General features: G+C 42.4%; 2 protein-coding genes across 3 annotated transcripts; one reads left to right on the top strand and one right to left on the bottom strand.

The window, feature by feature from the left end:
• On the bottom strand, positions 1–5,035 carry LOC144702437 (uncharacterized). Of its 2 annotated transcripts, none has more exons than XM_078574479.1 (5): positions 4,988–5,035; positions 4,368–4,461; positions 4,189–4,264; positions 4,037–4,113; positions 1–3,895 (listed from the first exon to the last, which is right to left on the bottom strand). In XM_078574479.1, exon 5 carries the CDS (start codon positions 3,858–3,860, stop codon positions 123–125), a length of 3,738 nt encoding a protein of 1,245 aa, XP_078430605.1. In that variant the 5' UTR covers positions 3,861–3,895; positions 4,037–4,113; positions 4,189–4,264; positions 4,368–4,461; positions 4,988–5,035; the 3' UTR covers positions 1–122. The 2 variants fall into 2 exon arrangements, with proteins under 2 accessions (XP_078430605.1, XP_078430606.1); XM_078574480.1 differs by lacking the exon at positions 4,988–5,035 and adding an exon at positions 4,770–4,968.
• An 877-nt stretch (positions 5,036–5,912) lies between these two features.
• LOC144702438 (GDSL esterase/lipase At1g71691-like) lies at positions 5,913–9,285 on the top strand. Its single transcript, XM_078574481.1, has 5 exons — positions 5,913–6,164; positions 6,266–6,393; positions 7,284–7,520; positions 7,589–7,838; positions 8,714–9,285. Exons 1-5 carry the CDS (start codon positions 5,921–5,923, stop codon positions 8,950–8,952), a joined length of 1,098 nt encoding a protein of 365 aa, XP_078430607.1. The 5' UTR covers positions 5,913–5,920; the 3' UTR covers positions 8,953–9,285.
• The last annotated feature ends 7,833 nt before the right edge of the window (positions 9,286–17,118 follow it).

Below are 17,118 nucleotides of genomic sequence, written 5' to 3'. Positions count from 1 at the left end.
TTATTCATGAATAAATAAATTCAACTTCATTCTAATTTTTCGTCCAGTTATATTCAGAAATTTTCGATAAAAAAGTAAAAATTTTAAAACGGAGACACGACTACATAGAAAATAAGAGTGTTCTATAGGTCGCCACTGTTGAATTCCGCCAGCGGCTGCCTGACTCTGTTCTTAGTCGACGAGCTGTTCTTCCTCTCTCTCTCCTCGCTCTTCAACGAAATCGGCGATGGCTCGGCGATCTTGGAGATTCGCTCCCACTTGGCCTTGATCTCATCCTCTCGGCTGATCCTCAAAATCAACTGGCACAGTTCGTCCGCCTCCAACGACACGATTCCAGCCACATCGCTCAGCTGTTTGTTCCTCCTCTTCGATTCCTCCGCTTCTTCTGCGAGAACGCGCTGTAATCTGTCTTCTGCCTGTTTTCTCTCTTTTTCTTTCTCAGATCGAAGTTCAGCCAGTGAATTTTTCAAACGGAATACTTGTTCTTCCGATTTTCTTCGATCTGTTTCTCTCTTCGTCGCCTCGATCTCCAAGTCCGATTGAATTTGCGACAGAGAGTTTCTCAGAGCCGCAAGATCATCTTCGGCGTGAATTCTTTCCTTCTCTCTGGCGCGCTTCTCAGCCTCGAGCTCGGATTGGACTTCTTCCAAGGATTTCTTCAGATCTAGCGATTCTTCCAGGGCTAGGTTTCTTTCTCTTTCTCTCTCGGACTGCGTTTCTTTTAGTGATTTCTTCAGAGTCGACAGTTCTATTTCCGCCTGCATCTTCTCTCTTCCTCTTTCAGATTGGAGTTCATCCAAGGATTTCCTCAGAGTCGACAGTTGTTCTTCCGCACTTGCCTTCTCTCTTTCTCTCTTCTGCTTCTCGATCTCGAGCTCAGACTGCATCTCCGTTAATGATTTCTTCAGAGCCGAGGAGTCTGTTTCCCTCGTAGATCTTTCAGTCTCAAGCTCAGACTGAAGCTCCGCGATAAAACTCCTCAACTTTGATAAATCTTCAAGCTTCTCTTCATAGGACCTGAGATTCAGTTTATTCTGTTCCAAATGCTGTAAATCTCGTTTGTGAGCTTCCAACGATTTTTCCAAAGAGCCTGAGAGTTTGTCGATTTCCAGAGATCGGGTATCTTCTAGAGATTTGATCTTTCTTCGAAGATCATCAATAAGTTGAAGAAGGCTACCTCTTGTCTGCTCGAGTTTGACGGTGGCTTCATTGTCCGCTCTTGAAAGTTCTAGCAGAAGTCCATCAATCTCTTCCTGCAAACCTATTATACTTCTCTCCTTCTGGATTAAGACTCGAAGAAGGCGCTCCTTCTCATTTCTTTCTTCGTCAAACGCATTTTCAGCGGCGAGCTTTGAACGAAGGGCTTCCTCGAGTTCTCTTCCCAGAATTTCACACTCGCCATGAAGAAGCTTTAGCTTCTGCATCTCATGGTTGAGCGACGTTAGTTCTTGCTGCTTCTTCTCGCACGCGGACTTTGCTTCATCAAGGGAATTATTCACATTGCCCAGTTCTTCCTGGAAAGAGGATTCCTTCTGGATAAGTTGTGCCTCGAGGTTACTCACGCTCGCGAAAGATTCTTCCAGCCTTTCTCTGCAGAACTGAAGTTCTTTTTCGATGAGAATGCACTTGTTTTCTGATAGTTCCAAGGATTTCACTAATGCCCTTCTGGATTGTTTTTCCTCATCAGTTCGAGCCTCCGCCAGGTTAAGTTCATTGTTCTTCAACTCTAGCAGACCCTGCATTTCTTTCTCCTTTTCTGTTGTCAGTTGCATGAATCCAGCTTTTGATTGTTCGAGGTAGACCAGAGCTCCAATTTCTGCTCTAAAAAGTTCATAAAGAAGTTCATCGATTTCGTTTCGCCTCAGTCGAATTTCGTTCTCATTCTCTTCAATCAGGCGAAGGAATCTCTCCTCAGCTTCAAGTTCTTCATTCTTCTTATCTCTTTCACTCTGAAAAAGCAGCTGCCGCAGGACATCCATGTTCTTTTCTTTTTCTTCGACGTTCCTCGAAAATTCATCACTTAACTGCTGGCAATATTTTTCCATTTCCTCTTTTGAAAGAAGGGTTGATTCCAGTTCTCTACGAACATTGGCACAGTCATCGCGATACCGTTGCAGTTGAGCTTGAGCAGCCTCCTTTGTTTTTTCCAATTTTTCGTTGGCTACTCTGGAATTTTCCAACTCGATTCTGACTAAGGCTAGTTGCTGTTCTTTCTCGGCGCAAAGAGAATTCGATGCATCCAGTTCTTCTGAGATTTTTCTGAGTCTTTCGTCTGCGGCAGATTCCTTCAGGAGAAGCAATGCATCAAGATTGACCACTTGTTGAGAGGACTTCTTCAGCATTTCTTTGCATTCATCGAGCTCTTTGTGAACGAGACCGTATTTCTGCTCAATTAAATCCAAATTTTCTGACTTTTCAATCAATGCTGCTCTAGCATTCTGCTCTTCTTTGATCTGAATATTGGCCAGGTCAAGGGCACGGATCATTCTCCAGACTTTCTCCTTCAGATGTGTTATCTCATTAATCTTATCAGTTGTAAACAGTTCTACTTCCTCGATCATCTTTTCAATGTCAGACTGAATTTCTGGATATTTCAATGATAAGACGACTTGTAGAACATTCAACTCTTCCACTTTTAACTTTAATTGCAGAAGAGACGAACACGAGCCTTCCAGTTCTGATTCCAGCGCAAGAATCTTATTGTCTTTGCATCTCGTTTGGGAAACGTATTCGTCCAACTCATTCGTCAACTTCTCTTTGTTTTTCAATACCGTTTCGCATTTCTTGTGCTCCTGCTCCAGACTTTTAAACTTTAGACGCAGATTCTTCAAGGAAAGAACGGCACCCGCCTCACAGATTTCTGCTTCTCGGAGCTCTTTCAGAGAAGCCAGCAACTCCATGTTTTCCTCTTCTAGGGTTTTCTTCTCATGTTCAGACTCCCTCAAGAGAGCGTCTTTAGTCATTAAGGAGCTCCTAAGGGATGCAATCTCATCATCATCCCTCTTCGATAACTCATTGATCTTCAATGCGGCTTCCTCATACTCCGTCAGAACATTTTCACACGCCAATTTGGACTCCTGCATCTGGATTTCCAACAGTTTTATCCTGCTTTCTTTGTGGGCAATAGCTTGATTTGTCATCTGCAGCCGAAAATTGAGGTCATTCGCTAGTCTGGACTTGGACTCCAAGTTCTTCTGCAAAGAGCGAATTTCATCGACCATGCTGAATTTCTCGGATTCCCATTCCTTCCTAGCCGATTGGAACTGATCATAAAGTTTTTCCTTGGCATCTTCGAGATAAGCAAACTGCTCTGTCTTCCATTTCAGCTTCTCCTCCAGCCGCCCATTCTCCCTCTCCAGCTCCATCATCACCTCCTCCCTCCACTTCAGATCTTTAGCCACCTCTGCTTTTCTCTGGGCATTAGCGCATCTCTTCTGCGATTCTAATAATTGACACTTGAGCTCCTTGATTTCTTCCGTAATCGAATATATATTCTGAGCTTGATCGACTATCTGGGCATTGGCCTCATTCAGCTTGATTTCGAGGGTCATTTTCTCTTCATGAAGCGCTGCCAGCTTCTCCTGCGAACTCACCCGCAGCTGGTCGAGCGAGGAACTCACACACTTCAGCGCTGAGTTCTTCTCTTGGAAACTCAATTTGAGATCTTCATACATGCTATTTAGAGAAGATATCTCCTCTGACTTCTCACTCAATTCTTCAGCTTGTTTTCCGATCTTGACCTTGACTTGGTGGAGCATATTTGATTGTTCTTCGTAGACTTTCCTCAATGTATTCAAGAGCTCAGACTTTTCACGCAAGGCCATCTTGACTTCTTCCAGCTCTCTGTGGACTTCTTCCATCCCCGCTAAACTTTGTTGAAAATACCCAACAAAAACTGCGCAAAAAATTGAGGCCATGTCAAGCATCAATTAAAAGTTCTAGATTTCACTAACAGATGTCCGGAGTTTCCAATGTAAGCGACATAGAACAAGGAAAAATATTTGAAGGAGAATCATGCTGATGGCGTCACTCTCACATCTAAAATATTACTTCATCTCCTTCGCGCAAACTTGAGAGCTTAATCGGCCTGGACGCGAGAGAAGAAGTTCGTTTCTGCACAAGAAAATCATGAATAAACAGTCTCATAGAGCCTGGAATCTGTCGACTTTCATGAAGAAGAAAACTCACCGAACTTAAACTTCAGAAAAGGGTCCAAATAGGAGATAACCAAGATTAGAGGATCCACGTTCTATCATAAAATACCCTGGAAGAGCCCAAGAGAATCTAAATTAGACTTAGATTCATACGCTAACAAACGGCATAACTATATATTTATCTGTTTTTTTATATATATAGAGATAGAGGACCTTCTCGCTCTATCTGGAAGTTTGTGGTTGACTGATGGAGCTTGGCGTAGCTGTCCGGTTTCAGGAGCAAATGCTTTGCTAGGCCGCTAAGGATCTGTTAAATGTGGTTCATTTGAAAAATTGCTCACAATTTCAACTACAGATTTGGAATTTCGTTGGGCATGCTTCGCGCTCTAACGGATAAAAGACAAATGTAAATATTCAAACGACCAGAGGACGGATGAATCAGGAAATCACGCAGATGGCGCCATTCTGGCTTCAAAAACGCGATGTCACTTCCTCGTGTTAGAACACGAGACTTTGATCAGCAAGGACGAATCTCCTCCCCAGACTTAACCCCAAGAGGTCGCAAAAAACGCACTTCCACACAATAAAACCGTGAATAAACAACAACTGAAAGACCTGTTCGGAGAATCTTGCCGACTTGAATACACAGATCCACATTGCTGAAGAGAACTCACCGACCAAAATTTCAGAGAAATATCCAGAGAGCCTACCACCAATGTATGATGAAGAAATTGCAAATAAATCATCAAAAACTCCGGAGGAAACTGCAGGGAATCAAATCACGCCTTCTATTCATGCAACAAATTTGAGAGAGGCATCATTACAAAACCGACCTCGATCCTGCCTTGTGTACCGGACTCCTGCTTCGCCACGGCCGCGCGGGCGAATTAAAATTTCAAACTGGAGACATATCAGAACGTAAGGAGATCCCCCGAGAAACATCTCATCGAATCTCCACCGTTCGATCCATGGTCCCCAAAGAACATCATCCCCACTTACAGAATCACTCCGACGGAATTCCAACCGTCCGATCACGCAAAAATCGCCCGATTCTCCCTCTCCGATGAAGAGGGGAAAAAACTCTAAGAAGATCCACACCGTTAAACACCGCCCCGCTTTAATTAAACATTCCGATGATGAAACTCCAACCGTCCGATCACATACAAATCGTTCGATTCTTTTTCCTCTACGATAGAGGGGGAAAACTCTAAGAAAATTTCCACCGTTAGATCCATGCAAAAATCGTCCGACTCTCCTTCTGCTATACAAGTATACAACTATACGAGGAACCAAAAAACTGTAAGAAGATCTTCACCGTTAGATCCATGAACCCCAGGAACATCGCCCCGCTCAAATTAAACATTCAGATGATGCAATCCCAACCGTCCGATCATGCAAAACTCATCCGATTCTCCTTCCTCGGCGATGGAGGGGGGAAAAAGCTCAAAGAAGATCTCCACCGTTAGATCCATGGATTCGAGGAACATCACCCCGCTCAAATTAAACATTCAGATGATGCAACTCTAACCGTCCGATCACGCGAAACTCGTCTGATTCTCCTTCCTCGGGGATGGAGAGGGGAAAAAGCTCTAAGAAGATCTCCACCGTTAGATCCATGGACCAGAGGAGATCACCCCATCACGCATTAATCATTCCGATTATGCAATTCCAACCGTCGGATCACGCAAAACTCGTCCGAGTCACCGTCCTCGGCGATATTAGTTCACACCCCTCCCGTTCTCCGTCGCAGCGCGAAGGACGGGGCAATGCGGGCGAACTCAGCGGCGGCGGTGCTGCTGCTACTCGCCTGCTCCGCCGCCGCGACGGCGGAGGCGGGCGGCGGGCCGGCGGTGGCGGCCATGTTCGTGTTCGGAGACTCGCTAGTGGACGCCGGCAACAACAACGGGCTCGTCACCTTGGCCAAGGCCGACTACTCTCCCTACGGCGTCGATTTCCCCTCCGGCGCTACCGGCCGCTTCTGTAACGGCGGCACCGTCGCCGATCACCTCGGTACATACATATATGTCTCTACTTATATATATTTTTGTGTATGTATGGAAAGATAGAGAAATGATAAATGTTTTACTTGGTGGTGCAACTCGTTGACGTAGGAGAATTGCTGGGGCTGCCGCTGATCCCGCCGTACAATGGCCGCTTCTCTGTGGGTTCTTCCCCGTTCTGCGGAGTGAATTATGCCTCCGCAGGCTCTGGGATTCTCGGCGACTCCGGCAAGCTCTTTGTGAGAACTTCTCTCTGCTTCACTGTCGACGACGGTGGCATCGTCTCTGTGTCATCTTCATGATCTTCTTCTTCCTCTTCCGCTTTCTCCTTCTTTTTTTTCTTCTTCTTCTTCTTCTTCTTCTAGCTTCTTCTCCTTGTTTCTTCTCCTAGTTTCTTGTTCTTCTTGTAGGTTCTTCTAGTTTCTTCTTGGAGCTTCTTGTAGGTTCTTCTAGCTTCTTCTTGGAGCTTCTTGTAGGTTCTTCTAGCTTCTTCTTGGAGCTTCTTGTAGGTTCTTCTAGCTTCTTCTTGGAGCTTCTTGTAGGTTCTTCTAGCTTCTTCTTGGAGCTTCTTGTAGGATCTTCTAGCTTCTTCTTGGAGCTTCTTGTAGGATCTTCTAGCTTCTTCTTGGAGCTTCTTGTAGGTTCTTTTAGCTTCTTCCTCTTCTTTCTAGCTTCTTCTTGGAGCCTCTTGTAGGTTCTTCTAGCTTCTTCCTCTTCTATCTTCTTCTTGGAGCTTCTTGTAGGTTCTTCTAGCTTCTTCTTGGAGCTTCTTCTAGCTTTTTCCTCTTCTAGGTTCTTTTTGGAGCTTCTTCTAGCTTCCTCTAGCTTCTTCTAGCTTCTTCTTGGAGCTTCTTCTAGCTTTTTCCTCTTCTAGGTTCTTTTTGGAGCTTCTTCTAGCTTCCTCTAGCTTCTTCTAGCTTCTTCTTGGAGCTTCTTCTAGCTTCCTCTGGCTTCTTCCTCTTCTGGCTTCTTCCTCTTCTAGCTTCTTCTAGCTTCCTCTTCTTCTTCATAGAGCTCCTTTTAGCTTCTTCTGGTAGCTTCTTCGGGTAATTATTCTAAAGTAATCTTCTGCTAGTAGTTTCTTTTTCTAGTTTCTTGTCATTGCTGCTGATGGTGCATGGTTTTGCAGGGAGCTCTCTTTCCGATGGAGCGGCAGATTCAGAACTTTCAAAGGACGGTCGAGGAGATGAGAGCCCGAATGGGAGAGAGCACCGAAGAATTTCTAAGTCGATCTCTCTTCCTTATTTGCGCGGGGAGCAACGACTACATCAACAACTACTTGCTTCCTCTCTCAGACAAGCCGAAGGCGTACAGCGGCGCAGCCTACGCCAAGCTCCTCGTTCGCCGCTTCGGAATACAGCTCGAGGTAGAAACAAGAAAAAGAAGAAGAAAGCTTCCTTTTTTTCATCTGGGTGTTGACAATGCTTCGCTCAGAGCCTCTATTGGAGCGGTGGGAGGAGGTTTCTGATCGCTGGGCTCGGGCCACTGGGCTGCATGCCGAGCCAGATCGGCGCCGGGAATTCAAGCGGCTGCGTCGATGCGACGAACAGGCTCGCCCAGCTGTTCAACGCTAACCTCAGATCGATCCTGCGCCGGCTCAACGATAGTCTCCGGGACGCTCGCTTCCTGTACTGGGACACCTACTCGACCAGCTCCGACGTCATAAACAACTTCTCTCTCTACGGTCAGCCTCCTCCTCGCTCCTTTCTCTCGTCCTCTTCCTCTCCTTCTTTCTCTCGTCCTCGCTTCTTTCTTGCTCCTTCTTCTTCTTCTTCTTCTTCTTATTATTATTATTAGTAGTAGTAGTGGTGGTAGTATTATTATATTCTCCCTCCTTCTTCTTCTTCTTCTTTTTACTATTATTATTATTCTTTTTCGCTCCTTCTTCTTCTTCTTATTATTATTATTATTATTCTTTCTCGCTCCTCCTCCTTCTTCTTATTATTATTATTATTATTATTATTCTTCTTCCTCGCTCCTTCTTCTTCTTATTATTATTATTATTATTTCTCGCTCCTTCATCTTATTATTATTATTATTCTTTCTTACTCCTTTTTCCTCTATCTCGTTTCTTCTTCTTCTTCTTTTTTCTCGCTCCTTGTTCATCTAATTATTATTATTACTGGTTCTCGCTCCTTCTTCTTATTCTTATTATCGTTATTATTCGTGTTATTAAAAAAAAATCGTTATTATTCTTTCTCGTCTCTTCTTCTTTCCCGTTTATTATTATTATTATTCTTTCTCGCTTCTTCTTCCTATTATTATTATTCTTTCTGGCTCCTTCTTCTTCTTCCTATTCTCATTATTCTTTCTGGCTCCTTCTTCTTCTTCCTATTATTATTATTATTATTCTTTCCCGATCCTTCGTCTTCTTTCTCGCTTCTTATTCTTATTATTTTTCTTTCTCGCTGCTTCTTCTTCTTCTCTCTCACTCCTCTCTCAATCCCTCTTCTCCTCTCTCTCCTTCTCCTCTCTCACTCCTCTCTCACTCCTCCTCTCTCACTCATTACTATTATTATTCCTCGCTCCTTCATCTCTCTGTATTATGTGTCTCGTTAGGGTTTCGATACCCTCACTTGGCCTGCTGCGGAGTAGGAAGAGAGAGGGGGAAGTTCGCTTGCCCGCCGCTGCTGCCGTTGGAGTGCGGCAACCGTTCCGAGTTCATATTTTGGGATCCGTTCCACCCCACGGACGCCTTCAACGCCATCGCAGCGCGGCGAGCCTTCGACGGAAGGTTGCAGAGACGGAGCCCCATGAACGTGCGAGAGCTGGTGCAATTGCCTCTCCGCCATCAGTAGACTTCGCTTTTTCTTCTGTTTTTGTGATATAATAATTAAATATATAGAAAACTCTAGAGTACAAGCACTCAATATAAAAGAAAGATGGTTGACGGCATGGAAGGATTATCAGCCTTCAGTAGAACACCCTTCGTTCCAATGGAGGGAGAGAAGTGTAAGAACGTGCGCTTCGCTTGGAGGAAATGAGAGACGGAGAGACAGAGGGAGAAGAGGAAGGAAGCGGGGGAGAAGAATGAGGAGGAGAAGGAGAAGAGAGACCGGCTTGATCTATTGGTTAAGATCTCTAATTCTCCATAAAATCAAATTCTACATTGGTTCTTATCATATATTGTGCGGTGTTAATAAATATAGTAGGTGTTTAAACTATAACCTTTATACGAGTTATAACGGCTATGGATCTAACGGTTTAGACTGTTCGATCCGTTTTAATCATAGCCGTTATAACAAGTATAACGGCTATTTCTTGATTTAATCATAGCCGTTATAACAAGTAGTCCTATCTATATTTGACCTATCTATCTTTAATCCTAGTCTATGTTTAAACTTATATTTTTCCTACTATATATTCTCTAACGAGTATAGGGTACGTGTTTGATTACTACTTGCTACTTCTTATTAAAGATCCTATTGGCTGCTCCACTGACGATTTTCCGTTGTCACTCCTTGTCTTCTTCTTGTTTTCGTCTTCACCCCCCGTCAAGCACAATGGTCGCTCCTCGACGTTGAGCTTGTCTCGTAACAGCATGAATCGAGGTCGTGGCAACGGTTTCGTAAAAGCATATGCGAGCTGATCGTCTCCTTTGATAAATTTAACCCTTATGTTTTTGGCAGCTACCTGTTCACGAACAAAATGAAAATTGATTTCCACATGTTTAGTTCTTGCATGAAAGACGGGGTTAGCTGCTAAATAGGTAGCCCCAATGTTGCCACACCACAATGTTGGACTATGATTGGGCTGCATTTGTGTTTCTTTGAGAATTGATTGTATCTATAAGATCTCTGCTACGCAATTTGCTAGCTCCTTATATTCAGCTTCTGTACTAGAACGTGATTTAGTTTGTTGTTTCTTTGAGCTCCAGGAAATAAGATTTTTTTTCCGATATATAAAAGGAAAGCACTAGTTGACCTTCTATCGATTTTATTTCCAGCCCAATCAGCGTCACTAAAGGCATTTAGAGTAAGATCTGAATCATTAAATAAACTAAGTCCATGGTGAATTGTACCTTTTAAATAACGGAGTAATTGAATGCATTTTCTGGCAAGCCTTGTTTACGGCGAATGCAATATCAGGTCTAGTTAAAGTCAGATATTGCAAGGCGCCACAAGTTTGTCTATAGATTATTCCATCAGTAAGTGGAGCATCTAATGTGACTGAATCTGAAATGGCACATGGTGTAGGAAGGGGTTTGCAGTTTTCCATTTTTTTTCGTTCAAGAATAGATAAAATGTATTTAGACTGTGTTAGGAAATATCCGTTATTGCTTTGTAGAAACTCAATGCCTAAGAAGAAATGAGCTGGGCCTAAATCTTTTAATGTGAACTCAAGATGCAATTGGGTTACACGAGTATTGATATCAAGGATATTGGGTCCTAGAACTAAAATTTCATCAATATAAATCAAAATAAAAAATGGATTAGACGTAAATCTGAAAAACAAGGAAGTGTTAGTTTTGGAATCCGAAAAACCAAATGTTAGTAACATACTGAGAGGTTGGTGAACCAAGCTCGTGGAGACTGTTTTAAACCATAAATTGACTTATTAAGATGACACACATAAATAGGGAAATTTTCATCTTTAAAACCTGGCAGTTGTTCCATAAAGATGCTTTCATCTCAATCGCCATGAAAGATGGCATTTGAGACATCGAATTGATGAATATGCCAGTTTTGACTCACTGCTAGAGATAACATGAGTCTAATAGTTCTATGTTTAATGACTGGACTAAAGGTTTCATTGAAATCAAAACCTTGTTGATTATACCCTTTTGCAGCTAAGCGAGCTTTATACCTCTCTTTTTCCTAAGATGGTTTGTATCTTAATTTATAAACCCATTTACACCCAATAGTGTGAAAATTTGGATCATGAGGTAAAGTGTCCAAGTATTATTTGTCATAAGTACTTGAAATTCTGAAGTCATTGCCTGCATCCAATTTGAATTTTTTAATGCAGTAGTAAATGAAGTTTGTTTGGTTTGGAGATTTTTAATTTTTCTATATGGAAGCAGGAGGGGATTTGGTATTGCACATAGCACGTGAGCAGTTCTTTAAGACTAGTATTTTGATCATTTTGAATATCTGCAAGGCTCTTTATTTTTAAATCAACATTTGCTTCAGGAGTGCAATCAAGAGTTGAAATAATATCAGGCTATTTTCTAACCAATATATCCATATAATATTTAGTGGATTCAAAAGGACACATGAAATCATCTTGTGCCTTTTCGAATGGTGAAGTATCTGAACTCGATTGCTGCTCTGCTGGCGAGTTGAGATCTGGAAAACAAGAATTGAGACTGCTATCTAAGGATAAAGGGGCATATTCTAAGTCTTTAATATCTTTAGGTGGTATTTGATCTTTGTTATGATCTGATACATGTTTAGGGAATGAAGACGATTGTGACAAATCGTTGTTAAGGGACTTATCCGTAGAATAGTGAAAAAAATTTGGTGGAAAAGAAATAATTCAGATGGATATTTTTCATGTCTTTTTAAAGGAAAAGAATCTTCAAAAAAACAACACGTTGAGAGCTATAGAGTTTACCTGATTGGAGAGACAAACATCTGTACCCATGATGCATTGAGCTATATCCCAAAAATATGCATAATAAGAAAAACCAGATCTAGATAAAATAGGAGATGGTCCCCACAAATATGAATGAATAATTTCTAAACATTTATTGGAAAAATGATTTGTAGACTAAAAAGGTAATTTGTGAGATTTAACTAGATTGCAAGGTTCACAAATGAATTTAAAAATGCGTGGGTAAACAGGAAGACCAAATTTGTTTAGAATGGAGTTCAGAACATGAAATTGAGGATGTTCCAGACAAGAATGCCATGTTTCTATAGATGTTTTTTCTCCCACCAAAGCACATTTTGAAAGATCCTGATTATCAAGATGATACATTCCATTTTTAATTGTTCCTTTGAGCAGAACTTGATGGGTTGTTTTGTCCTTCACAAGACAATAGAAATCGTGAAATTCTATAAAAACATTATTATCTTTAGTAAATTTATGAACAGATAAGAGATTCTTTGTGATATCTGGAACATGAAGAATATTATTAAGATATAAGATTCGATTTGAAGTAGTAATTTTAGCGGAGCCAATGGATAGAAGTTTCAAACCTGAGCCATTACCAATTTGTAGTTGATCATTCTGAGTGTATGGCTTTGATTGAGTCAAATTACTTTGTTCAGTTGTCATGTGATGTGTAGCTCCGCTATCTGGGTACCATTCTTGATTTTACGCTAGGAACGCTTGAGCATTTTGATAAGGTTGACACCTTGTACTTGTAATCTGGAACTCTGGACATCCTCGTGCTCTGTGCCCAAAAAGAAAACATATCTGGCATCTAGGTTGAAATCTTTGATTTCTCCCTCTTCCTCATCCCATGTTTTGGAGGTTAAATCTATTTTGGCCAACATTTCTTCTTTGATAACTGTAACCCGATTGATTCTTCTGAATCTGCAGATTGTTAGCCATAGGTGGAAATGAATTTCTTTCTTCTTCTTGCTCATAGACAAGGAAGGCATCATGCGATTTGAAATGAACCACAATCTCATCAAATTTAAGATGATAAATATTTGCATTGATGCTGACTACAAATTGGGAGTATGCTAACTCCAATTCTCTTAGAAATGTATAGACAATAGACGATTCATCCACAAGATGACCCACTTGCTCAAACGATTCTACTACTACTTTAAAATGCTAATGTAATCCTCAACATTGAGTGTACATTTTTTCATGTTGTGAAATTCTGTTGTAGTTCCATCACTGGGGATTGATTCCATCCTACAAAAGTGTTTTCCCAACATTCCTAGGCTTCTCAAGAATACTTCACCTTTATAATGTATGGACGTACCAATTCTGAAATGGTATGGTGAAGAAATCCCAAGACTTGTTGATCCGTTCTCCACCATTTTTTGAATTCAGGATTCTCTACCATGCTTCCTTGTGCATATGCAATCAGAACAGGAGGCGATATTCCATCTATAAATTTCATCAGATCATACCCGTATAGTACTGGTAGCATAGAGCTTTTCCACATTTGATAATGGTGGCGTGGACGCCAATGCATCGACACCGGACGAGCCGCCACCATCAACCAAAGTCAACATCTCTGCTATGGACACACCGCCACAGTCAACCGACGTCAACGCCTCCGCCACAGACACGCCGCAATCGTCTCCGTTACGCACGTCTCCACGCACGCACGCTCCTTCGCGCATCATGACACGTCGCAAATGGCAGATCAACAACTGCCCTTTGGCATGACATGAAGCACATCTTGCATCTTTAATTTCTCATCTTTAAGTTGTATTTTCTCTTTCCACCAAGGCCTATAAGTATAGGCCATTGTTTCAAGAAACAGTTAGGCAGTCATAATTCAAGAATCAAGTTTTTGTTTAACTCTTCTTGGAGGACTGCCCAAGCCTCCCTATCCCTTCTTCAACCCTACCTCCGCCGCCTCCGTCGCCGCCGCCGCCACCGCCGCCGCCACCGCCTCGCATCGCCGTCCTTCTTCTCCTCTCCATTCCTCCCCTTCCCTCTTCTCTCTCTTTCTCTCCCCTTCTTGTCCCTCACCCTTGGCAGCCCTAGGCCGCTGCCCAGGCCACCCCAGGCTACCGCCCAAGGTTGCCGCCCCAGGCTGCTGCCCAAGGCCGCCGCCCCAGGCCGCCCCACGTTGCCGCCCAAGGCAGCCCTAGGCCACCGCCTAGAGCGCCCCAGGCTGCCAGGCAGCGCCGCGCACGCTTGTACCACCGACGCCGATCGTCGTCGACGCCGTCCGAAGCTTCAAGTCGCGCGCGTTACGCGCGCTCCGTGTGCCCTGCACGCCCTCCACGCTCGTCGGCGCTTTGCACGCTCCGCGCGCTCAGCACCCACGCGCGTTGCTCCGCGCTCCGCCGCGCCTCGCACGGCGTGCCGGCGCGGTGTTCGCCTACGCCTGACTCTGCGACAACAACATCAACTCACTACCAGGGTCGTTTAATGCCCGGAACGCCCAGACTCTTCCTCGTCCTGTGGGCCTCTCAACGCCCAGATTTGCCCATCCTCGTCACGATCAAAATTCCCCACAGCCTCTTCATGCACTACGGTGCCGAGTTACGTATGAACTCTCTGGTGTCGAAGTGTTCTCCGTCCAGTATTCCTCGAGAAGTCTCCACCGCCGTCAGATTTGATTTGGTTTGGATTCCCCCAAATTCTCTCTCGTTCGTCAGTTTCCCCTTGAGACGCAAATTCGGACATTGATTTTGGTGCTTCAGCATCGTTGCGGTGGGTGAAGAGAGTACTCCCGTTCTCGACGAGGATCGGAGCTGCACCACCAGTATTTCATCGGTTTTAAAATCCGAATTCGACCATGTGGATTTCTATGGGCTGTTTTATCCCTCCTTGACCCGATCCATCCATTGCCTACCCTCTGTCATTATTTCACGTCTATCCAGTCGTCTGTTTCCTAGTTGTCCTACATCAGATAATGCTCGCTGTTGAGGCGTGGACTGATTATGATTCCAGGGGGAATCACAACTTGGACTTGTCCAACAGTTGCTGCGCATGCTTCACCGATCAGCACAATGGGTGTAATTGCCGTTGTAGAACTTTCTTGAGCCATCTTGAGCACCAAACTTGCTGGCTCTGACACCATGTAAGAACTTGCGCTTCACTTGGAAGAACTGAGAGGCAGAGAGACAGAGTGAGAAGAGGAAAGAAGAGGGGGAGAATAATGAGGAAGAGAAGGAGAAGAGACACCGGCTTGATCTGGTGGTTAAGATCTCTTATTCTCCATAAAATCAAATTCCACATTGATTCTTATTATATATTGTGCGATGTTACTAAATAAAGTAAGTGTTTAAACTATAACATTTAGATGAGTTATAATGGCTATGGATTGAATGGTTTATAATCGTTCGATCCGTTTTAATCATAGCCATTATAACAAGTATAACAGCTATTTCTTGATTTAATCAAGACCATGTAATTCTATCTATATTTGACCTATCTATCTTTAATCCTAGTTTATGTTTAAACTTATATTTTTCCTATTATCTGTTCTCTAACGAGTATCGGGTACGTGTTTGACTACTACCTGTTGCTTCTTATAAAGATCCTATTGGCTGCTCCGCTGGAGAGTTTTCATTGTCACCTTCTTGTTTCGTCTTCAAGAAGGAGAATGTAAAAAAATCTCCGCGTTGTATAAAAAACCTCCAAAAGGATTAAATCAACCATCATTCTACATGACAAATGGGAAAAAAGTCATTTTTCAGGCAAAAAGAAATCTGGTCCTAGTAGGAAAAATAAATATTCCTTCCTCACAATGTCTGGCTTTTTCTTGTATGAATCTAGCATTGTGGCCACAAAAAGAGTGAACATACGATTGTACACATCTAGAGGAGGTTAGAGAAAAAAAATTAATGATGCATCACATATACTTCCTTTTACCATTGTTTATGCCATGGATGCCACCCCGTCCACGGCCATAGACTTTGAGAACCACTGTCTCAGCTTCAACCTCATCATATACTAACATTATAAGCTTTCGTTATTCTAAGCTATCAACTAACTATTTATATCTACACCCAAGTTATTAAACAATATCAACTCTATCACTATTCGAGATCCTAGATTCTTCTTGTTATTCCTCTTAGCCTGGCTTTTTCACATTATATGTTTGTATTCTCCTTTCCAAAACCATTATTATCATAATCTAGATGGTTGATTTCTTCATATAATTCATGAAGTCAAATAAAAGGTAAAATGAATGACTAGTTATATAATCACTTTCTCATCTACTTCATCAAGTAAAATATATAAAATCCAATGGGACTCTTGAATTGACATCTGAAACCATTATACACATTATTAAATATTTGAAAATCAGAAAAAATGATATCTATACCAATATAATCATGGATGTATATGTCAAAACACGATACCCAATAATTGTGTCATTATGAATAATTGTGTCAACCCTCTCTAAGCAGGTTATTTATCTCTCTCTCTCTCTCTCATTTTTTAGTTGGAACTGACAGAAATATTTATGGCCATCATGCCAATCACACATTCCACATCTCTTTCCATGTTCATTAAAAGAATATATTCATGATAATCCACGTGTGATGCTTGTAATGAAGTCCATGAATACATGATCTGACTTAGTGAATTATGATGAGACCGTAATACGGAGATCACTAATCATTAAGCATGCACTCTAAATATTCCTATTCAAATGATAGGTCTAGCAGGACATCGAAGTATCCAGATAGAATGACACTATCTATCCTCACGCATATGCTAAGTATCACCGTTCTCGTAGCCATTAGTGTGGAGACACTAATGATAGATAGTGGGTGCTCTTTAGTGGAAAGAGTTCATTGAATTGCTCCGTACGAATCCCTCAATGGTATTATACCGAACTGTCAATCAGGTCGGTTCACATTACGTTTGTGTAAGTGGTCCTTAGACCTGAGACACCAAAGACGTCTTGTGGACAGACAGTTGTACTTTGACTATGACTTGCATGTCCCTAATCATGGGATTCTAAATACTCTTAGATATATTTCCATGACCTGAGACATCAAGAAGTTCATGAAGACGATTGAGTGGTCAAGATGGGATCATCCACCCTCAGTATAAGAGGTGAAAGCTCAAGGAAGACGATGCGATGAAGTCCTTAGATAAGGTAATGAAATATCAAAGAAGAGTTCTTCAATGATTTCTAAATGCATCAGTACTAACTCGCATGACTGAATAGGGTTTGACATTGAACCATACCCTATGTCATCCAAGGAATGTCAAGAGGATGAGGGACTATACATACACGCCGACCAATGAAGAACATATTCCATGAGTGAGTCGATATACACTCATTCGTATCTTCTAGAGCACGAGGTGTCGCTGGCACCCTACGTGTTGAAGGCTCAACCTATCAATTGGGTAAAATCAAT

The sequence above is a fragment of the Wolffia australiana genome, chromosome 4 (assembly GCF_029677425.1).
Source record: "Wolffia australiana isolate 7733 chromosome 4, ASM2967742v1".
Lineage (NCBI taxonomy): Eukaryota > Viridiplantae > Streptophyta > Magnoliopsida > Alismatales > Araceae > Wolffia > Wolffia australiana.
Note: the sequence above shows the minus strand (reverse complement) of the source record. Positions and strands in the feature narration are given on the sequence as shown.

Excerpts from the sequence above, each read along its gene's own strand:
- LOC144702438 (XM_078574481.1), top strand. The coding sequence starts at position 5,921 with ATGCGGGCGAACTCAGCGGCGGCGGTGCTGCTGCTACTCGCCTGCTCC. Across the intron at positions 6,394-7,283 it reads GCGACTCCGGCAAGCTCTTT|GGAGCTCTCTTTCCGATGGA; the intron begins GTGAGAACTTCT and ends ATGGTTTTGCAG. Across the intron at positions 7,839-8,713 it reads AAACAACTTCTCTCTCTACG|GGTTTCGATACCCTCACTTG; the intron begins GTCAGCCTCCTC and ends GTGTCTCGTTAG.
- LOC144702437 (XM_078574479.1), bottom strand. The coding sequence starts at position 3,860 with ATGGAAGAAGTCCACAGAGAGCTGGAAGAAGTCAAGATGGCCTTGCGT.